The sequence below is a fragment of the Rutilus rutilus genome (genome assembly GCF_951802725.1).
Source record: "Rutilus rutilus genome assembly, chromosome: 1".
Taxonomy (NCBI): Eukaryota; Metazoa; Chordata; class Actinopteri; order Cypriniformes; family Leuciscidae; genus Rutilus; species Rutilus rutilus.
In genome coordinates, this window is record NC_140209.1 from 29653394 (window position 1) to 29677535 (window position 24142).

The 24142-nt window shown below is 36.3% G+C and overlaps 1 protein-coding gene across 2 annotated transcripts in view; it reads left to right on the forward strand.

Moving 5' to 3' along the window:
- Positions 1-23658, forward strand: part of srl (sarcalumenin) — a 31236-nt gene extending 7578 nt beyond the window's left edge. The window contains exons 2-7 of one of the 2 annotated variants that reach the window (XM_084388723.1): positions 7903-7998; positions 9441-9536; positions 14613-14648; positions 18817-18933; positions 19022-19255; positions 20377-22084. In XM_084388723.1, coding sequence (XP_084244849.1) covers positions 7903-7998; positions 9441-9536; positions 14613-14648; positions 18817-18933; positions 19022-19255; positions 20377-21188 — 1391 coding nt within the window. In that variant the 3' untranslated portion in view covers positions 21189-22084. Of the gene's footprint in view, positions 1-7902; positions 7999-9440; positions 9537-14612; positions 14649-18816; positions 18934-19021; positions 19256-20376 lie in introns of both variants that reach the window. The other variant, XM_084388722.1, reaches the window with a different exon arrangement.
- Positions 23659-24142: the final 484 nt, after the last annotated feature.

Here is a 24142-nt window from a genome sequence, read left to right on the forward strand (position 1 = left end):
AACTGGGACGAAAGTTTATAGTTCAGATACACTGATGTCTACGGTAACGAATTAACGAGCAAATCGCCTTTTGAAAGTAACTTGACGCTTTAAATAAATAAAGATTGTATCGATTACATTGTTAGGCCAGTAGGTGGCGACAAGTGTAAAAATGTGTTTGTCGTTGAATCATTCATTCAAGAGATTCATTCAAAAACGCTGAATCATTCAGTAACTAATATTAGCTTCATTTCCTGTCTCCTGAGATACTAATAATAACTTTTATATATTTTATATAAAATTATATATAATGTAATTTATTGACTCACAGTTAGAAAATGTAAAGTATCTAAAGCTTGTAACTAGTTTTTACTGTAAAGTTTTGGCAACCACAGATATTTATTTATTTATTTATTTTAATTATTTATTTTCGTCGGGCATAAACAGTAATTCATACCATTTTCTTCACCATTTTATTATACTGTTTTCTTTTAACTTTTTCTTTGTTTGCCGTTTATCTATTTAAAAAAAAAATCCATATATTAACAGATTTTTACCATGTCATATTATCTGTTTTCCCTTTGAACATTTATCTGTAATAATCAGGCGCCCCTCCAGACACACATACACACACTGTTCACAGTTCATCCATTTAAACGGCACACCTCTTCACGAACCTTCCTCTGTTTTAGCGGCATGCTGAGCTCAACATTACAGGGCTGTATTTTTAGCAGCTTGCCTTGGCCAGCGTCGGCTGAGCACTTGTGTGCTTTAACTAGCACGTTGTGTCATCACTACAGGCCCGAGAGCACCATCTGTTCCTCACTCTTCTCCAGCTCTGGCTGAAGCATTGGCTGGGAAAACGTGTCAAGTGCTTAGCTGGAGAATCTGACCGCGGCGAGGCATTGTAAAGTCTACAAAAGCTGGAATATATATATATAAAAGGTCATAAGAGAGCAGCTGTGGAAAATGTAAAATAACGTTGTTTTGTTTGCCACCCCTCTCGGAAAATTCATCTAATGCCAGCTTCAAATAGTTGCTTTTACATTGTTTCTGGCCGGTCATTTATGTTTGTCAGCTTAGCCAAACTATATATATATATATATATGAAGAGTTCAGATGCAATAGCCTCTAAGTGCCATCTGAAATTTTCTTCTAGAATGATCATTTTTATAAAGCTTGTATATTTAAGTAATTTCACTTAAATTACAATTAACAGTTAATTTGCATTGCCATTTAAGTGAAATTATTGAACTTAAATATACGAGCTTGATAAAAATGATAATTCTAGAAGAAAATTTCAGATCGCACTTAGAGGCTTTTGCATCTGAACTCTTCATATATAGAAATGTATACTGTTCTTTTGAACTTTCTATTCATCAAAGAATCCTGAAAAAACATTATCATGGTTTGCACAAAAATATGAAGCAGCACAACTGTTTTTAACATTGATAATAATCAGAAATGTTTCTTGAGCATCAAATCGTCATATCAGAATGATTTCTGAAGGATCATGTGACACTGAAGACTGGAGTAATGATGCTGAAAATTCAGAAAATATTTCACAATATTACTGTTTTTACTGTATTTTTGATCAAATAAATGCAGCCTTGGTGAGCAGAAGAGACCTTCTTCAAAAAATGTGTATATATATGTGTGTGTATGTGCAGTATATACATACTTTTATAGTTATATTCATTTCTTTATTATATAAATGTTTTGCTTCTTCCTTGAAAATTGAAATTCCAATTGCAATTTTGTTCAATTCTATTCATATTCGGTTATTTATATCAAACAGCGGTTTGACCAGCCTGAGATGAACTCTGGAGGTTTATCCTGGTGTAAGATGTAAGCAGATGCCAGGTCCTTCAGAAACCTGCTGCCATCATCCACAGATGGTTTTTACGTTTGCTGCAGGTTGATTAAGCATTACTTGGGCTGTCAGTTATTTCCGTCGAGAGCCAGAGAGGAAGGCTGATGCGTGCCTAAGTCAGGTTCAAATAAGCAAATAAATGCCAGTGGACACCCGAGAACAAAATGAATACGCCGTTTATCTGTGCAGGCCAGTAGGGGGATTGTGGGAAGGGATGACAGATGAGGTGGACGGCATGCAAACTGGACTTCTAGAGCTTTCCAGGCAAACTGCATAGTAACAAGTTCTTCACATGAATCACATTAGTTTGTGCTAAAGATTATGGGAGTTTTTGCAAATACCTAAAGTTAACAGGTCTGCTGTTTGGTGTCTTGCTTTAAAATGAACAATTATGATGTAATGAGAGTAATCTTGAATTTTGGTGATACACACCATTCTAAAGTGTATGGATTTATTTTCGTCATCTTCTGTTTTTAGAAGTCTGCTCATCAAGCCTGCATTTATTTGATTCAAAATACAGTAAAACCAGTACAATTTTGAAATATTATTACCATTTCTAATACCTGTATTCTATGTGAATATATATATATATAGTAAAATGTAATTTATTCCTGTGATCAAAGCTGAATTTTCATCATCATCACTCCAGTCTTCAGTGTCACATGATCCTTCAGAAATCATTCTGATATGATGATTTGCTGCTCAAAAAACATTTCTGATTATTATCAATGTTGAAAACAGTTGTGCTGCTTAATATTTTTGTGCAAACCTTTATTGTTCAGGATTCTTTGATAAATAGAAAGTTCAAAGATCTGCATTTATTTGAAATATAAATATTTTGTAACATTAATCAATTTAATGCGTCCTTTAGAAGTATTAATTTAATTTATCTAAAAAAAAATCTTATAGACCCCAAACATTTAAAAGTGTATATTATTCTGTTTCCTTACACCTTCTATAATGAAAAACTTAGCATATATGACTGGAACCAATGTTTGTTCATAAGTATCTCCATAATTAACATTAAGAATGCATGTCTTTAGCCTATATGCACGCAGTCATTTAAAATACACTTTTGATATCAACTTAAACTCCAACTTCTAAACATATATGATAGGCTATATGATCAAATATTGTACTTCAAAAGATACCATAGTACAACATGTGTGGTAGGATTTTTACGTACCACTAAATCGTCATGTGTTCTGTACTAAACCTGTGTGTGCACAGTACTGCGATACAGTGTGTGCTCTGGGGTTCATAAGGCCAACTGGCCACTGCTGGTTATTTTTAGGATGAGGGTCTGTTATCGGTCTTATCAACAGATAATCCAACCATTTGATATCCATGTGTCCATCACTGAAGCTCAACTTGTTATGAAACCAGGGAATCCCCCATATACACCAACTCCCCGTGTTATGAAACCAAGGCTACGCTTGACCATTTATTTTTTGGTCTGAAACTCTCAAATAAGACTGATCAAAGTCAAAAGGTGCGTCTGGATTTTACACACATTTAGCGACCATTTAAGAAAAGTACGTTCTATATAGTATGAATAGTAATCGTGTGTAGTTTTGAATGTAATCTAGACGTACTACATTCGCCATGTTGTCATTATCATGTGACCTACCAGTGTCAGTTACGTCGCTTCACAGCCATTCACAAATCCTCTCACGTGGCCTCATGGGATGGTAAAGTAGTATGCCAGAGATGGGCATTCACTATTCCCTACATTACTCCACTATATAGTCCACTTGAAGGAGTATAGACACCGAATGCGCCGGAAGGGCCGCCGCTTTAGCATAACGTTAGTTTGTGCTTGCTGATTAATAATCATTTGAAACTTATAGCAAACGGACAGCGCTAGTAGTAATTAAAATATTTATCTTGAACTCTGTCATGGAAACTAGCATGTATAACCTTACTTAAACAAAATACCTTAATTAAACAATTTAATAATCAATTAAAAAGGAATTTATACCTGTATGATGATATACTGTAACCAGCGGTTTGGAAAATGATCCGGCTACAAGCGCCATCTTCTGGTCAGACGCGGGAATTCATTCGGCATGACCGTCACCGTCACAGCATTATGGGTATTCTCTAGCCGTTGAGTGTACATCAGCTGTCTCTCGTTATTGCGGTGCATTATGGGATTGAATTAGTGCACTCGATAAACTCCACTATGGTTTCAGACACCACTACAAATGGCTGTATATCCTCAAATAGTGCCCTATTTAAGGGCATGGGGGCGTGGCGATTTCAGATTCAGCCAATGAGAAGTGGCAAACTGAATCATCCCTGTCACGCAATTGTCCGTGACTTCATCCGGGTACTGTTCGCCTACTGTTATTCGAATAATATGTATTCGGACAAACTACTAATTTGGTGTGCTGTTTTCGCCTACTATATAGTAGGGAAGTTCAATTTTGGACACAGCCAAAGACTTTTACATTATTACAAAATAATAATAAAAAAATGCTGTTATTTTAAACTTTCTATTAATCAGACAATCCTGAAAAAATGTATTACGATTTCCTCAAGAATATGAAGCAGCACAACTGTTTTCAACATCGATGATAATAAGAAATGTTTCTTGAGCAGCAAATCACTGTTTGATTTTCTATTCAGATTTGTTGCTCTAAAATAAGACTGATCAATGACTAAGCCAATGACTTTTACATTGTTACAAAAAGAAGAAGAAATACATTTCAAATACATGCTGTTCTTTCTATTCATCAAAAAATCTTTAAAAAATGTATCACAGTTTCCACAAAAAATGAAGCAGCAACTGTTTTCAACATTGATAAGTTTCTTGAGCAGCAAATCATTGTTTAATTTCCTACTCATGTTTAATACTCTAAAATAAGACTGATCAAAGCCAAACTGTCAAAACCAAATTGAAATATGTTGTTAAACAGGAAATGTAATGGATGTTGTTGTGTTCTCCTCACCTCCTTCCTCCGAAAGAGATGTCGTGCTGCTAATATGAGAGGAACTTGTAATGAATGGCAGCGCTGCTAAATATAAACGTGGAGACATGGTGTCTTCCCATTAGACTCCATTTATGTCTTCGCTCCTGATAACAGCAGCCTGGCAGGAACACCCTGAGGCATTGTGGGTAAATATCTATGAACAAGAGGGAAGATTGTAGCATGAATATCAATATTGTGACATTAATAGTACAGCAATGCCCTGATGAAAGTGTGCGAGACGAACGCTGACAGCAAATAACCGCTACGGTAATGAAAGCATATTCATTAACACAGGCAACTATTGCTGTGGCCTGTGTTAACTTGTGTTATGGATATTAATGATAGCTCAGATTACGTGGTTTATTGAGATTGTGTGGTGCTATTTGCTTATGATTCTCTTTGTCTGAAGGACAATAAGGGTATGTTTACATTACAACGATGTACTAAAAATGTAAAAGTTGCGGGGTTTTTTCACGTACAGACAACGTTGTCAAAGCGATCCCGTTCGCATGGATCCGTGAACACGGCTGAAATGCCAGGCCAGTAGGTGGCGATGTCACTTTGTAAAGAAACACTACGTGCCTATAGGCCTTATGCGCCAGAGAAACAAGGGCGCCGCCATCTTTAGAATATTGTCTTTTAACTTCCGTTTTTGCGGTCGCTCTGTATATTTCAGGCGGCAAGGAAGTCGACCGGAAGTTGAAGCCGGCCGCGTGCCACCATCTTGTAGCAGAACTTCACCTGCAGTTAGCATCCCATTGACTCCCATTCATTTTGGCGTCACTTTGACAGCGAATAACTTTACATCTGAGGCGTTTGAAGACTCCATTTGTCCATTATTTATTTCTAAAGAAACACGACAATGTATAAAATGCTCCATTACCTTGTATCTTACGTTATGGCCCCGTAGAAGCAGTTTTTGTAAAAGTAGGCTAACGATTGCGTCATAACCACGCGACTCTCTGTCGCACAGTAGAGAGATTACCGTATGGACGGGAGGAGAAGCTCGCGGGCAATCGGGGGGACGTGGAGGCAAAATGACAATATAATTAATCAGAATACCTAGCAAAAGTTGCTCCTGCTCCAAGCTCATGGACAGCTCCTACTCACACTCTCCGTCTCTGCAAGATTCGGAAGGGAATGATTCAGATTTCTCTTGGCACAGCTACTAGAAGACAGACGGGTTGGTCACGTGGTCCGTGTAACGCTTTGCTCGGTTTGAGCAGAGAATGTCTAATATGGCGAGAAGTTTCACTCTCACTACACTTCCGGCTTCTGAACTGGTTGCAGTTCCACTCTGATTCCATATGAGGGCGCTCACAGGACGAGTGCAGAATGAATGGAGGTCAATGGCGGTATACCCCTCAAAATCCACTTTTCTCAGGATATAATTTTTTGTCTAGTAATTTGAATGTTGTATTCGAAAGGAGATGCAAAGAAATTACACATTGCTTGGTGTTAGATTTTTTAGAGTCACTTATTTGCTTTAAAAAAGTCTTTCAAAATGTCAATGACGTCAGAATGCTGACGTCTTTAGCAGAATGCTAGCGTGTTATGGGCAACAACAACTCAACCTGTAAGAAATCAAAACGACATAAGTACTCGTTCATTCAACTTTCGACCTAAAACCCATGTTGAACTTGCAAAATCTACAATCACATCTGAGATTTCTCAACGGCAATCGGGTGAAAGAGACACATTTAGCCGTCTAGCCCCATTGACTCCCATTCATTTTGCACTCATGGCGAGCGCCCCCAGTGGATCTCTGGTGGTACTACAACCAAAATTCGGTACAATAGGACTTAATAGGGAGTGGACAGGCTCTCCGTAGACGGGCTCTGGTTTGAGTCTGCGCGTCAGAAACGGAAGTGCTAAAAATCGCTGAAAATGGGCTTCACTTGTCTCAATTGAGTTCCAATGGGGTCGCTGTGTCAATTTCTTTTACTGTCTATGGTATATTTCTATGACGCTGCTGTCCAGGATTAATTAGCTTTTGAAATGGATTTACTTAATGTAAAGTTAACAAAAGTTATCATGAGGGCCGTTTTCAAAAGTTTGTGTTTCCAGGCCCCCAAAACGCTGTTGTCGTGTAAACGAACGGCCAAAAAAAGGAATAAACGGCGCATAAAAAGTTTTCCGTTTTTAGTTGGAAAAGGTGTTGTGTAAATGGCCTCTAAAATGGGTGAAAGAAACTCATTCTTAAATTTTCTACAGCAAAAGTGTAAATAAATTTGTTTTTGAAACTGTAAATGAGAGCCATGAAGTAGTTTTAGTAAAGAAATAAGTGTGGTTATATTTATTCTAAGACAAATTACTTTAATTCATCAATGAATCCTAAAAAAAAAGTACCAATTTCCAAAAAATATTTAGCAGCACAACTGTTTTCAACATTAAATAAAAATGTTTTTTGAGCACCAAATCATTTTATATTCAGATTTGAAACTCTGAAATAAGTCTGATCAATGTCAACGGCAAAAAATATAATAATTCCAAATAAATGTTGTTCTTCTGAACATTCTATTCATCAAAGAATCCTAAAAATGTATCAATTTCCAAAGCAGCACAACTGTTTTTAATGTTAATAATAATAAGAAATGTCTCTTCAGGACCAAATCATTGTTTGGTTTTATATTCAGATTTGATACTCATAATAAATTTGATGTTGTTACAAAAAATAAATTCGGTTTGTTTGAACATTCTATTCATCAAAGAATCCTGAAGAAAAAAAAGTCACTGTTTCCACAAAAATAATTGAAAGCATTGCTTTTACAATCTGAGGCAGCAATCACACTCTAGTGGTCAAATTAACTTTTTACAAGGTGTTTTACAGTCTGTAAAACTCTTTGTAAATCCAGCGGTACAGCCATCAGCTCACAAATAACAAATAGCTTGTCGATGCACCTTGGCTAAGATTAAAGAACGGTTTTATCACAGGACACTAATCGCAGAGACCTCAGGAAGATCTGCTGCAGTATATTATGCTCCGGTGTGGCTCGCCGGGAAAGATTTCCTCAGGCTTCAAATCAAGTTTTAACGTGTGTGTGTGTGTGTGTGTGTGTGTGTGTTTCTCTGCAGAGGAGGAAGCCGTTCTGGAATCCATCCTGAGAGACAGATCTCACATCGAGGAAACTCTGAGGCTCGCAACAGATGATAAAGCAGGAGATTACGCTGGTGAGGACATGATACACACACAAACACACAAAGTTTTATTTCAGTTTACAGGCTTTCACATGTGTTGGCAGAGGAATGTTGTCTTTAACATTGGGTTGAGCAACATTTCACACTAGCCTGCTGAAAAGAAAACAGCTTAACCACCTGGTTTAAAAAAAGAGTTTTCAGACTTTTCAATGCCAAGGACACGGAAATATGAGGATCTGCTTGCGAAACTCCCATTCCTAAAAAAAGAAAATGCCAGCTAAATTTATACTGTAGAAGAATTTTTAAAATCGTATTTCTACCCATAATTATTAGTATTAATTAGTAATTTTAGTGTCTAAACCTGAAAAGAAACTTTTTCAATTCAATTCAGATTTATTTGTGTAGCACTTTTCACAATAAATAAGATTTCTGTGAGTAAATATAAATGTTATCAAATTGGTAATGTGCTAAATTTATTTTTTATTAATAAACAAAAATGCATTCAAATTAATATAAAAGTAACATCATAAGTTAATGATAACATTTGTAAATTAATAGAATTTCCCTTTTTTTTTCTTTCTTTTTTTTTGGACCACCAGTAATTTTACTGTTATCTAAAACAGTTTAAAATTGTTTTTATTATTGGAAATAATGCTGAAATAAAAAATATAAATAAATATTAGTCGAAAAACTTGGGGGAAAAAACATAAACAAAAATTAGAAACGTTACCTTGGTAAATAACTGAAATTAAGTTTAAGTACTAAAATTAAACAAAAATAATAATAAAATAAAGCATATATATATATATATATATATATATATATATATATATATATATATATAAATAATTTAAAAAGATGACTAACATAATAAAGAAAAGACTAAAACTGAAAATAAAAACGTATTCAAAATATTAATAAATACGCTATAAATAATACTAAAATAGCACTGCCTGGCATAGTTTGAAAACTTCTGGTTTAGTTTTGAAAACTAAAACTACAAAACTGATGCTGTTTGAGGAGGCGACTTTTAAGTAACAATCAGATATTATAATTTGTTTTTACAATCTCACCAGCATTTATCTGCCACAAAACAATAACCCTGCTAAAATAAAAAAGAAGACAGCTACCTCATGAGCAGCTTGTAGGTTAGGAAGCATGAAAACTTGAGTCATTGCTGCTTGTGAACTGAACTTGCCATAAACGATTGCAACAATGGATTATTTAGTCCACGTGTCATATCAACTACCAGGAGAAAGTAGTTATCTAACTCAGCGGATCCGTTCCAAACTCAAGTACTACCTCAGAAAGGCACGTAGATGTTTCTAGGTTTGTTTACATTGCCGTCTCCTCTCATTTCCTCCTTTATCCACAACACCATCTGCAGTCTTTCCTCTCTCCGCTCTACCCGAGTGTCTTGAGCTGGACGTCGTACTCAGCTTTCGCTCTGTTTATTATGTGTTTTCATCCTTCAGCTGCGCTGCAGAGGCTGAGAAAGATCTACCACAGCTCCATCAGGCCCATGGAGCAGGCCTACAAGTACAATGAGCTGAGACAGCATGAGATCTCAGGTACCACCGCTCTCCTGTCTGTCTGCGTGTGTTTGTCTGCACTCAGGAATATTCGGATTTATGTATTTGAGTTGCAAATAAAATCTCCATCCATTTGGATTACACAGTTTTAACATAAACATACAACAATTAAAACAGATTTATTTATTAATCATGCTTGAACCAAAGACTTTAGACATACAAAGATGGCACATTCATATTACTAATGAACAGTGTTGGGGAAAGTTACTTTTAAAGTCCTCCTGTAGTCAATAGTTTTATCCTTTAAAACTCATCTTTGATCACCAAAATTACATATTTAAAAGTTAGTTTTTTCTTGAAAAAGATGTCTTCATGCCTTAAAATAGGTTGAATGTAACCCTACAGCCTCGCCTCATTTAGTATACGCGGTTATATGAATATGCAAATAAGCCCCGCCTCCACTCACTCACTCCAGCTCAGAGATCCACTCGTTGACGATCACTTGTTGATCTGATTGGTTACAAGCTAGTTTGTGACGTCAGAAACACCAGCGATTTCAAACCACGTTTTTGAGACTGTCTTTGGTTCACTGCAGTTTTAAGGAGAAAATACTCAATAAAAAATACTTAGAAAATACTTAAAAGCATATTAAAAACACCACATAGAAGTATAAACAACTTTAAAAACTTGATTTTCACCACAGGGGGATTTTAAAAGTAATGCATTACATTATTGCGTTACTCCCTTAAAACATTTACTAATTGTGTTATGTTAATTCTGGGCTTGCTTGTTTGTTTTTAATAACAAATATATTTTATATATAAAGTTATATTTTTGACAAATGTAAAGGCATTTTCATACCAAAAAGAAACAAATAATAAGCCTCATGCTAAAGGAAATGCAAACTAACGCTGTAGAGGTCAATAAATGGGAAAACAAAGTAAAACTTGTGTTACTAAGTTGAAAAAGTAACTCGGATATTTTCTTGTAAAATTAAAAGTAATGCCTTACTTTACTTCTTACTTGAAAAAGTAATCTTTGATTGAACTTTGAACTTCTTGACTTTTAGCAGTATTTTATAACATTAGACTATAAAAATATGGCAATATGGTAATATATATCCAGAATATGACTAGAATATAGATCAACTATATGACAGAATATAATATATGACAAGATGTAGAGGCGTTTAGATTTCATATTTTTATTTAATTTTCCCTAACTAAATTAGGCCCTTTTTAGACCTTAAATTTTGCTTAATAATATTAATAATATCAGAGTAATTTATTTATTTATTTGTTCGTTTATTTGTATTTATTTAAAAAAAAAAAAAATACTATTTGTTTTACAATTTTTTTTATCACATATAATATTTCCATTTATTTGGATTACGCAGTTTTAACAAACAAACTAATTAATGTTTTTTCTCATTCATATGTAAATAAAACAGGGAAGATTTCTGCAGAAAATCACAACATAGTTTATTATTAACTATTTGCTTATATTTGGTTAAAATATGGCTACCTGCGGAACAAGCAATATTCCATTAGTTAAAATGTATGCAATTGAAAGAAATTGGATTTATTGGTGATATGATAAATATATAAACCTGGTATTGTGTATTTAAAACTTTGTTTATTATGAATGTTACATAAATCTATGTGTTTCTTACCCATTTCATTTAAGTATGATTATGTTATGTATCATTAATCACATTCAATTAAAAAAATTATGAAAAAACTGTGATCCAAATGGATGAACATTTTATATACAATTCAGATGCATACATGTAATGTACATTTATATACATTAGCACTATATAAATGTTGATTGGTTCTTCATCGCCATTATATCATTCTCCATCATCCAAACCAAACCACTGAGCATTCATCATCATATTCATAAGGAAGAACCCAGGGGTTGCAAATATGAATGTCTTTAAATACTGATGCAATAATTGATCAGTAGCTTTGAATTACCTGTCCTAAACTCTCCACCAGGGGTGCTATTTGCGTTCTTGGCCCTGTAATTGTCGCTTGCAGTAACGGTATATTTAAACATAATTTCCCTGTGATCAGCAAATGTGGTTCTTTCATATGAGTATTTCATTTCACTCACAAAGCTCCAGATACATCAGAGCTGGTCAATAAAAATACCACTATGAACAAAAGCTCCAATACGTTGTATTATTCAGGCCAGGCCAGTAGATGGCGATGTCACTTTGTAAAGAAACACTAGCCTACGCGCCTTTGTACGCGCTACACATTGTTGCAGTTTACACGGAGACGATAAAGTGACGTTAACACGACACCATTTTCCAAAAAAAAAAAAAAAGTACAACTTTTTATGCGTTTTGGCCGTTCATTTACACAACAACAGCGTTTTGGGGGCCTAAAACTGCAAACTTTTGAAAACAGGTTTCAAAGGGCAAGTTTTTGAACAGATACCGTTATCACTATCGTAACACTACAAAAAAGTACAAACTGACATTGTGGGTCGTTTTGACAACATTTTCGCCTGTATGCAAAAAAAAAACAGTAAAATTTTTAGTACATTGTCATGTAGCCTTGACCTTTGAAAAACGTTTTCAAATGTTTGTATTTTCAGGCCCCCGTTGTCGTGTAAAAACAGTTTTCTGGTTTTAGTTGAAAACAGTGTCGTGTAAACGGCCCCTTGGCTAACAACAGTGACCCCGCGCTGGACACGAGGCGTTGCCGTATCCGAGTATCGTGGCGTCTTTGAGCCGACACACGTGTGGTTCGTCATTCCACAGCTGTAGAGCTGGTGCACATCCAGACGCGGTCGAGGGGGGCCGGAGACACTGAAAGAAAGAAAGAAAGAAAGAAAGAGAGAGAGAGAGAGAGAGTTAAAATAGAAAACACAAGGCTTTCTTATTACTGCTTGAGGAACGAAGGCTCCATCTGAAAGCAATCATGAGTTTCTCAACAGTCCTGGCTTTATATAAGACCTTCATGTGCTCGAGTCCTCACAAGTCTGTACAAATGTCTCATGAAATACACATGAAATATCCACTGTGCAGTTTTCTCTGTTTCTAATTATTTATACAGCGATAGCTTATAAAGAGGAGGCTCTGCAGGCATAAATAGTTTTTGGATGATTGAACTTTTGACTTGTTGACTTTCAGCAGTCTTTTAGAACTTTAAACTTTAAAAATATGCCAATATGCTGATTAATAAGTGACAATATTTATAGACATTTCGATTTTAAATGTATAATTTTCACCAAATAAATTAGGCCGTTTTTAGACCGTTAATTTTGGATTTTGCATTTTATTATTATTATTATTATTACAATACACATCTTTTTTTGTTGTTGGTAGTGATTACATTAAAACAAATCCAACAGTGACATATTCATAATTTTCCTATGTATGCACATGTAATACATTTATGAATGATGCATAATTTGCATTTTTAAACATTTAAAGGCTAAAGACACAATACAAAAATATTATTTTATGTACTATTTTGTGTAGCCTGTGAAGTTTCATTTTGTTAAAGGGAAACAAAAACTTTTAGTCCATTGACCTGAAGATACACTAAAAGTAGTTTGAGACTGAAATGGAAGAGTTCAGATCAACAGTAAAGTTTGGGTGGGTGGGCCGTGTCCTCTGTCTGAAGGGTGCCGAGTGAGTGTCCTGCTAACCCCCGACTGAACACTGGGATCCAGCTTGCCCCCTTGTGGTTTAGCATGGTATTTAACCCACACACTCACCACAATAATGCAAGACTGACTCTTACACTTGTGAGGAAGGAGAAACAAGCTATCCAAATATCATCTGCGGGTCAGCGTGATCAAAGACTGCTGGTGGGGATCAAAGAAAGATAAAGCATCACATCACATGAACACTAGTGCAATAGGGGTACAAACTACATGCTGTCATGCAGGAGGATTCTGGGTGCAATCATGTTGTTGTTGTTTCCCACCTAAATATTTGACAACAAAACAGTAAATGACTGTGGTAATTGCAATAATTTAGTATAATATTTGGATAATTTAGGCTTTTAGAGATTGCACTGTTCTAAATAATACATTAGGAAAGTGTTATTTATTTATTTTTACAGACAGAAATCTTGCAGTTTTACTTGAATTTATATTTTACATTGATTTATCTTGTAAAAAAAATAAATTGGGTCGAATCTTCTGCAGAAACTATGCAGGCCACATATCCACAAAATCAAAATCCTGCACACCACAAAATCAAACGAATAAAAATGATATTTTTCATGAAGAAAATTTAGCCTATATTTAGAACAATTCAGTTTTGTTTTGTTTTTTGCTTTGTGACATTATTCTATTATGAATAATTGTCATTACTGTTATGCAAAAAACTACTGTAAAACTTCACAAATAAATGCTGCCTTGTATAAATACTTTACCTTTCCAATAAAATCATATTATTATTGTATATGTAATTTGTCACATAATAATTTTGATTTTTGCACTACAATAATAAATGCAAAATATTACTTTTTACATGTAATTTTAGGGTAAAATATGTTCTTGACAGGTTTCTTGATGATATATATACATACAGTATACAATTTTAATAATATATATATATATATATATATATATATATATATATATATATTTACCTACTTTATTTACTTTATTTAACTTGTGTACTCAATTTAATTCGTTCATTTATGAGATTCACCCTTTTATATATTATATTTTTTATATAGCTGTTGTCTTGTACACACTATAATAAAATATGTATTTATTTTAGAAAGGTTTTGTGAAATTCACCAATTTATTTATATATAGCCTATATCTTGTTCTACACAAAAATAAAATATAATATTCATTCATTTATAAGAATAGAATTTGTGTTCAGTAGCAGGACGGTCTCTTCTAGAGATCATTGTATCTGGACGAGCATCAAACCTCACCCACACAAATCTCAGCTCATCACATGCTTCACAAGGAAAAGTGTCTCTCTCTGTCCTCCTCCTTAACCTCTTTCTGTGACCCCTTCACACCCTCTCTCTTTCTATTTCTCCTCGTCCTCTGCCTGCACTTTTCCTCACACTTGTCATTTTCATCCCTGTCTCTTCCTGTCCTCCCCCGACATCACCCGTCACTAAACAGCGTATCCTGGACGCACACTGGGGGACTCTGCCACAGGTGGGTAACGGGGCGCTTCACTGCATGGCACCGCCTGCATCGTCTCTGATCATCTGCCCAATTACCAGCAGCTCTCAATCAGCACTAATTACTGAGTCCACATTCAGCCACTGTACACAGCACACTTTCATAGAGCTTTTTTTTCTTTATGAGGATGTAAATTAGTCTTTCAAATCATGCCAAAAATGCCAAAAGTTCAACCAGCAGATTTGGGTGAAAGTCTATAGATTTGGTTCAGCTATTTTTCTTCATCCGACTAATCAAACCGTCTAACTGAATTAATTCTGAACACTAATCGAAGTCTTTGTTCATGAGGATTTTATGAAAATAATTTTATCATCCTTATTCCTGTTATCAAAATATAGCGACGTGGGTTGCACGTTTTTATATTATAACATCGTTCTGTGGATTGGTGTGTGCAAGAAACTGTGTTTGAGAAATTAATCTTGATGTATCTGTTACAGATGTACAAAAGTTTGGTGTCAGTAAGACCCTTTTTTTAAAAGAAATTATTTATTTTATTCAGCAAGGGCACATTAAATTGATAAAAAAGTGACAGTAAAGACATTTATAATGTTACAAAAGATGTCTATTTAAAATAAATGCTGTTCTTTTTAACTCCCTATTCATCAAAAAATCCTGATATATGCTATATTTTTTTTCAACATTGAAAAATCATAAATGTTTCTTGAGCATCAAATCATCATGTTAGAATGATTTCTGAAGGATCATGTGACACTGAAGACTGGAGTAATGATGCTGAAAATTCAGCTTTGATCACAAGAATACATTACATTTTAACATAATATATTACAATAGAAAACAGTTATTTTAAATTGTAGGCTACTAATATTTCACAATATTACTGTTCTTACTGTAAAATAAATGCAGCCTTAGTGAGCAGAAGAGACTTCCTTCAAAAACATTAAAACATCTTACCGACCTCAAAACTTTTGAACAGTAGAGATGGCTGCGTCTGAAATCACATACTTTCTTGAGTAGGTAGGCCTACTTATTTTGAATAAGTAATTCACGAGCGCTAAAAAAAGGCTATTCTACATATGAGTGTGTGTAATATGAATGTAATCCGGACGTACTACATTCGCCATGTTGTCATTATCGTGTGACCTACCAGCATCAGTTGCATCGCTTCACCGCCATTCACAAATCCTCTCCCGTGGCCTCATGGGACAGTAAAGTGTCCATCGCATGCGAACTTCAGAATCCCATCGGAAGTAGTAGGTCATCCGGGTACTTTTTCCCTACTCTTTTATGTTTACTTTGAATTCAGACGCTTCTTGTCACATACTGTTTTTCACCTACTATATGGTAGGGAAGCATGTGATTTCGGATGCAGCCAATGTCTAATCTGACGCTATTAAAAATGAGCCAGTGATGTTTAATGTTGTATTGTTGCGTGGGTATGAATCAGCCGACAAAACACTGAAATTATACAAATTACCGGACAGAAATGCCACAAAACAGGTTGTGCAAATTAGGCAAGCCCTGAACAGCCTGTACTTCTGAAATTGCATCAGATTAAATATAGCATCTACTCTGACTAAAGTTATCATATCAGTGTTGGTTGACTACAACAAAGATCACTGTAAAAAGTGATCAGTTGACTTAAGTTAAAGAAAAATTTGTAAACCTGTTGCCTTAAAATTATTAAGTAAATAAATGTTAAGTAGCCTAATGTGGAATTGTCATGGTCACGTAACTTATTTTATATTAAGGCAACGGGTTTACAACATTTTAGGTAAATGACCTGAACACTTTTTACAGTAATCCTACACTCTTAAAATTAAAAGTTCTTTAAGGGTTTTCGCAGCCATTCCATAGAAGAACCATTTTTGGTTCCCCAAAGAACCTTTCAGTGATCAGTTCTAAAAAGAACCAATTTTTCTTAGTGTGAAGAACATTTTCACAAGCCTTTTGAGCTTTATGGATGTTAAAGGTTAATCGATTCCGATAAAGAGTCTTTATTTTTAAGAGTGTGAAGGTTTGATGCTGGCTCTCAGGATTTGTTTAGTATGACTGGACTCCTCGACCTCTACACTGTGTAGTGCTGAGGGGCCTTGAGTGATTGTGTTTGCACTGTTCTGGAGCACTTCAGAGAAATGACATGTTCTGCAGTTAATCAAGATGAAATTAGTTTCTCTTCCCAAAGAACTCTCATTCTGTCCTCACTAAAAGAGTCAAACGGCCTTCATTCCTTCATCTGAGCTCATTCATTAGACATTTTCTAATGAAAACAGATGAAAGTGATGGGGAAAAAAGTTCCTGAGCATCACATTCAGCTCAGATTTCATTCGAGCATGTTTATTTATTTGTATGATTGTACATGGCTGTTGGATTCATAATGCTGACGCTGACAGTGACATTTCATTTTACAGATCACATTTGAGGTTAATTTCCTCTATATTGATTTGATTAAATATTTTGTTAAGAACTGTTAAAGTTGCTGATCACAAAAACACATGTTCTGTATCCTATGTAAATGTGTGATGTTCATTTTCATTTGCATATTAAAGATAACTGAGTTGCATAATTCCAGCATTTAAAGTCATAAACAAATGCTTTTGTGTATTTTTCATCAAAAATGAAATTGCACTCACATGCAAGTTTTAAATTACTTGATTAAGCAGCGCAACTGTTTTCAACATTAATAATAATCAGAAATGTTTCTTGAGCAGCAAATCATCATATAAGAATGATTTCTGAAGGATCATGTGACACTGAAGACTGGAGTAATGATGCTGAAAATTCAGGAATAAATTACATTTTCAAATATATTACAATAGAAAACAGTCATTTAACAAATAAATGCAGCCGAAATATTTTGAAGAAACTTTCAAAAACATTAACAAATCTTATTGAACCCAAACTTTTGAATGGTAGTGTAAAAACTTTAGACTCAAGTCAGATGGCATGTTTAATTTGATGCTAATGAAAATGAGCCAGTGAGGGAGAGAAGTACAATCTGTCTAATATATTATTGACTGAAGATGGAAGGAGCAACTGTGATTATCTTAGAGATTCAAGTTCATTATATTATATAAGTTCATTCATTTTAAAGCTTTTTAGATAACTAGGAAGGTTTTTGATTAAAGGTACAGGGCTCAACAAAAACATTCCCACATAAAGGTTTGGCATGGGTTTAGAGAATGCACACATGCATCCACACAACAATTTAACGACTTATTTTGATTCACTTGCACTGAACAATGCTGCACGGCGCATTCATCAGTCTTAACGCTTGCTGTTTCTGCTGCACACAATAAACAATGACTTTTCCACGAATGTGCACCCAAGTGTGATGGTACTTTACTTTCTGAGGTCTAAAGTCAAAGAGAAACATCCAAAAAAAATAAAAACCCAATTACCAAGGGTTTTGGTAGGGATCATTTTAAAGGGATAAAATAACCTTTTCACCCAAAAATGAAAATGTTGTCATCATTTACTCACCCTCAAGTTGTTCCAAACCTGTATGAATTTCTTTCTTCTGCTGAACACAAAAAGAAGATATTTTTTGAAGAATGTCGATAACCAAACAATGGGCACTATTGACTTCCATAGTATGGAAAAAAAACTATTATGGAAGTCAACTGTTTGGGTACTGACATTCTTCAAAAATATCTTCTTTTGTGTTTAGAAGATAGAAATTCATACAGGTTTGGAACAACATGAGGGTGAGTAAATGATGACAACATTTTCATTTTTGGGAGAACTATCCCTTTAGGAATCAGGAACGAGCACCAGTAAAGAAACCCTCACAAAATGATGGAGACAAAGTTTTCAATAATGACTCATTAATAATTTCATAGGTAAATTTGCTATACACTCTTAAGAAATAAATGTTCCAAAAGTGGGTTTTTTCACAGCGATACTGTGGAAAAAGCATTTTGTTTCCCAAAAGATCTATTCAGTAAAATCTAAAGAAACTTTTTCCAATTTTAAGAACCTTTTGTGCAATGGTAAGATTCCATAGAAGGTTCTTCATGGAATCATCAACGCCAATAAATAACCTTTATTTTTAAGAGTGTATGCATATTATGATTTATTTTTGCGTTCATTCGTGATTTGAATTGTGATTCTTGCTCTTGGTCTCATATTTTTTTCTTTTTATACTAAACTCCATTATTCTCCAACTCTCTTTCTCAAACAGATGGAGAAATCACCTCCAAACCCATGGTGCTGTTCCTTGGACCCTGGAGTGTGGGCAAGTCCTCCATGATCAACTATCTGTTGGGTCTTCTGGACACCCCGTACCAGCTTTACACAGGTAAGCTGCTGTCTGTGCTGCTTGTCAAGTGGTTTTCATTGGTTTACAAATTTACATCATCAACTCACATCTTCTTGTGTTGTTCCAGGTGCTGAACCCACTACCTCAGAGTTTACCGTCATCATGCATGGCGAGAAGATCCGCACCGTGGAGGGCATCGTCATGGCTGCCGACAGCTCTCGCTCCTTCTCCCCGCTGGAGAAGTTTGGCCAGAACTTTTTGGAGAAGCTGGTTGGCATCGAGATGCCCCACAAGCTCCTGGAAAGAGTCACCTTCGTGGACACACCGGGAATCATCGAGAACCGCAAGCAGCAGGAGAGAGGTACGAGTCTTCTCCAGCACCTCCACTGATTCCTGTTATTTCAGGGTTCCTGCAGGTCCTAAACTCAAATGTAAGGTCATCAAAATTCTTACATATATTAATTAAATGGTATAAGAAAGGTCTTAATTAACATGTGTTAAGTTTGGGGATGGGAAAAACAGGAATCGCGATACGACTTAATGTGATCATTAAACGTTGTAAAGTTACGCATGCACTATTGCACTTTCAACACGTTTCAAAACGGTTCGCAATCAATGAACATCGCGCATTTATGCTAAGCGATTGCTATAATCTACAGTTGATGAATCATGATGGTGTTTATATTGTAATATGTTGTAGGGGGTTGTAAGAGTGCTTAAACATAGACATTTTAAATTCAAAATAAGTCCTGTTTATTTCAGGCTTGTTTATCCACCTTATATTACAAAGCGGAAGTAAGCTATTTTCTGTGAATGTGCCAGACAAAGAACATTATTTAACACATTCAGTGTATAGATCTGACTATTTTTGGCAAAAAATAACCTCTTTAATGTCTTTCTTTAAACATTATTATGATATGAGCAAAACCTAATGTCGGTCGACCTCTAATTCGTACGGAGTCCTTAAAGGGAAAAAAATGAGACTTGGCAATGCTTTTGCGTTCTCTCGTAAATGTTTTGCGTTACTCCGAGAAACTTTGCGTTCCCTCGCAAAGAACACAAACGATTTAGCGAGGGAAAGCAAAGGTTTTGAGAGAGAACGCAAAACATTTGCAAAAAAAAGTTTCTCAGGGAACGCAATCAATCACGCATCATTTGCGAGAGAAAGCAAAAGCATTGACTTATTACTTTCCCTCCAATCTCATTTTTTTCCTGGCACCATGTCCCCTTAGGGGCTCCGTAAATTTCTATGTATTAATATATCAGTATATGAATAAAAATAGAAATTAGAGTATTTTAAACTTGCATTTTCTCTGTTTGCCTGATAAAGCAGTATTAAGTCCTTGTTTTTTTTTGTTTTTTTTTACAGGTCTTAAAAACCTGTACAAATTTAGTTTTTAAAAACCCTTTAGATACCCAGAATTTAGCATTTTAATTTATGATTCATAATTAATTTTTCAATATTTCTTCCCTCACTTCAAGGTTACCCATTCAACGACGTGTGCCAGTGGTTTATTGATCGCGCAGACCTCATTTTCGTGGTTTTCGATCCCACCAAGCTAGACGTTGGTCTCGAATTGGAGATGCTCTTCCGGCAGCTGAAAGGTCGGGAGTCCCAGATCCGTATCATTCTCAATAAGGCCGACAGCTTGGTGACCCAGGACCTCATGCGTGTCTACGGCGCTCTGTTCTGGAGTCTGGCGCCCCTCATTAACGTGACCGAACCCCCGCGTGTCTACGTCAGCTCTTTCTGGCCCTACGACTACGCCCCGGACACCAGCCGCGAGCTCTTCAAACGCGAGGAAGTATCCTTGCTGGAAGACCTGAACCAGGTGATCGAGAACCGTCTGGAGAACAAAATCGCCTTCATCCGCCAGCACGGCATCCGCGTTCGCATTCACGCTCTCCTGGTGGACCGCTATGTGCAGACTTTCAAGGACAAGATGAGCTTCTTCAGTGACCCAGAGCTGGTCTTCAAAGAGATTGTGGACGATCCTGACAAGTTCTACATTTTCAAGTCCATCCTGGCCAAAACCAATGTCAGCAAGTTCGACCTGCCCAACCGAGACGCTTACCGCGACTTCTTCGGGATCAACTCGGTGAGCAGCTTCAAGCAGCTGTCCGCCCAGTGCTCCTACATGGGCGGTTGCCTGTTGGAGAAGATAGAGCGCGCCATCACCCACGAACTGCCCGCCCTGCTCGGCAGCATCAACTCCGGCAAGAACCCGACCCTGTCCTCCTGTGAGGCCACCGGCTGTGGGGAAAAGCCCAAGAACCGCTACCGGCGAAACTGAGAGAAGAAAACCAGGCGGGAGGGAGACCGAGGAGGAGGACGAGAGAAGGAAAGGAGGGACGTGGAGCGAACAAACCGTGGAGGAGCAGTGGAGCTAATCCTGTTCCTGCCACGGGTCCGTTTCGGGTCAATGGAGACGGATCTCACAGGACTTTTTTTTTGCGTAAAGAGGTTGTGTGTGGGGGGGCGTTTGAGGGCAGGGGACTCTGGGATTGGGTGGAGGGAGGGTCTTGTGAAGTCTTGAGGCGGAGATTCTTGTGAATGTGAGGAGAGCGCGCCAAAATAGCTCTCCTCTCTTTCCGCACTACTTTTATAAACTGTCTGCAGTTTTGGAGGGAAAATGTGTACTCATGGAAAAAAAAATGGCTGACACACTTAAAAAATGTAAAAAATAGCAAAATTAAAATAACCTGAGACTGAAAATGGGTATCAGCTGCCTTGAATGTGAACCACAAAACAACAGTGATGCAACAAGAAAATTGATGAATATACAGTCAGTTCCCTGGTCGTGCATTTTTCCAGTGTCTTTTGGGTTGATTTGTTCACCTTTATAGGTTAGTGACTATGGATGATTATTTCTCTCTCCTGAGATATTGATAAGCTACTAGCATTTTTACATTGCATGTTATGAGACAGAGGGGTTTGGTTTCTCTCACATTTCCACTTATCCACTTTGTATACCACAATAAAAACCAATCTATTTCCACAACAGCCAGGTCTTATGTAATGGTTGGGGTTTTGTGTGGAAATATTCACATTGATCTAGATATCTAGATAGACATTACCTCAGAAAGCTGCATTTTTATAGGCTCTAAGCTTAAGTTATGATGTATGGTAGTCATCAGTGCAAACCGTGCAGTTCTGTGGGAGAGACAAAACTGCAATAAAGTGTTATTAACTGAGCTGTTTGGTTTCTGGGAGTTGTTGGGTCATCATTCTGATCTCTTAAAGACCTGTCTATAAATATCAAGGTCACTTTTTGTTTCCACCTCCAAAAATAGACACGAGATGAATCCTGGTGTCACTGTCAGAGATTTTAACCGCATGTAAGTGTTGAAAGATGCTTGGCTGTATCCTTAGTGTTTTCTGAAACAGCTGGGAGATCATAGGGGGGTCGTCATAAATGCAGCAAGCTCACAAAATATGCAGAGTTGAGTGCAGTGCGGTCCCTGAGCATTATGTTATTCTGACAGCAGGTGGTTTGTTTCAGAAGGGGCGAAATAAGTGATGTTTACAAGTATAAACCTAAAGGTGCGGTCATGTTACATCAAGCACTGCACACACAGAAGTCACTTTTGAAGCAGTTTTCTGTTGGTCAGGCAAATTCGCGTGAATGAACGAACGAAATCTGCGAATTTCCCCTCACACAAAACTCCTGACTGTAATGACTGTAATTCGCCCGCGAAATGTCTCAGAGCAACGCACATTACAGCTCGCAAAACTTCCTGAACCGTTTATTAGCAAGTGAAATCAGTTTCTTGAAATCTTGCTACACTCTCAAGTATCTTAAAACTATTCAAGAGAAATTAAAGTCTTTTCAACACTTCTAATTAGCCGTGAGTGAGTCTCCATATATGTTGAAGTTGCAGTAGTCGTCCACTAGAGTGAGCACATAATGTGAAGAAGATGCTATTGCATCATATTGACGTGAGGACGAAAGTACAAAACAACAGAAACTGAACTGAACATGTCATGAAGTGAATAAAACATGAAACATTATGATCTATGATAACAGTAGCAGTTTATGTTCACATAAACACACTCAACAGCTGAAAATGAACGAGCTGAGAAGAGATTTGACATTTTGATTGAAACCTCAACCATGCAGTGGAGAGATTCTATAATTATGGGATCAAGTTAACATAAAAATATAAGCTCCATTTATAACATTTCTGGTATTTTTTTCCACCAAATTTGATAACCATTTTGGTCAAGTGGTCAGTGTTTAGCTAGCATTGTTAGCATGGTAGAAAGCTGCCATAATGGATAGCTTTCTCCATTATAGACCTCAATGATTTGTAAAGGTGAGGAAAATAATGTTAAAACCAACAGCCTATCCAAATAGCTACTGAGGCATTGTTGTTGCTATGCATCCTTTCTAGAATAAATTACTGACAAATGAACAGTAATTCAATGTAATGTAAGTTTAATGAAGGAGACTAATATGACACTAATGGCAAAAAACAACAGCTTTGTATGTCTATTCCCGTAAACAGAATGGTACTATGGGTTTGATTCCCAGAGAATGCATTAACTGATCAACTTTGAATACCATGTAATTCACTTTGGATAAAAGCGTCAACCAAATGCATAAATTATAAATATTTGAAAAAGAAGTACTTTTTCCACAATCCAGCAATCTAGCACATGGTCATGGGTTTGATTCCAAGGGCTGATAGATATATTTATATAGGCCTACCCTGAATGCAATGTACATAAAAGCATCTGCCATATAAATATAAATTCACTGCAAAACACTTTCAGCTTCATTTTGATATGAAACACAGGCTTTAACAATTCCTGATGGATAATATCAAGTGCCATCCTGCATGAATATGCTGTTTCACTCTGAAATATGTCACATTACTGAAGTAAATTGGGTTGCTGATGCCTTTCATGTTGATTTTAATGAACTGATTGTAATCAAGATTTCCTCATTGTACGCCTGTATCTATGTTATTCTGTGTTTAACTCATTGAATAGAAGACGTAACAGCTCATTTTGCTGCACTGCTCGAGGAACAAATGTGCAATCTGGCCGTCGCATTCAATAACAGAATGAAGCCAGTGTCCCGTTGCCAAACATTATTAATCTTAATGAGTTAATAATGGGGTCTGTGCGCCTGTGTGAGGACACAGTCCAGTGATCACATATTTCAAAACAGACTGTGCTATATTCCCCCCAGAGCGAGGGAAGCCCCCACAACATTAGGGGGACGCTCTGAAAGCGTGTGAA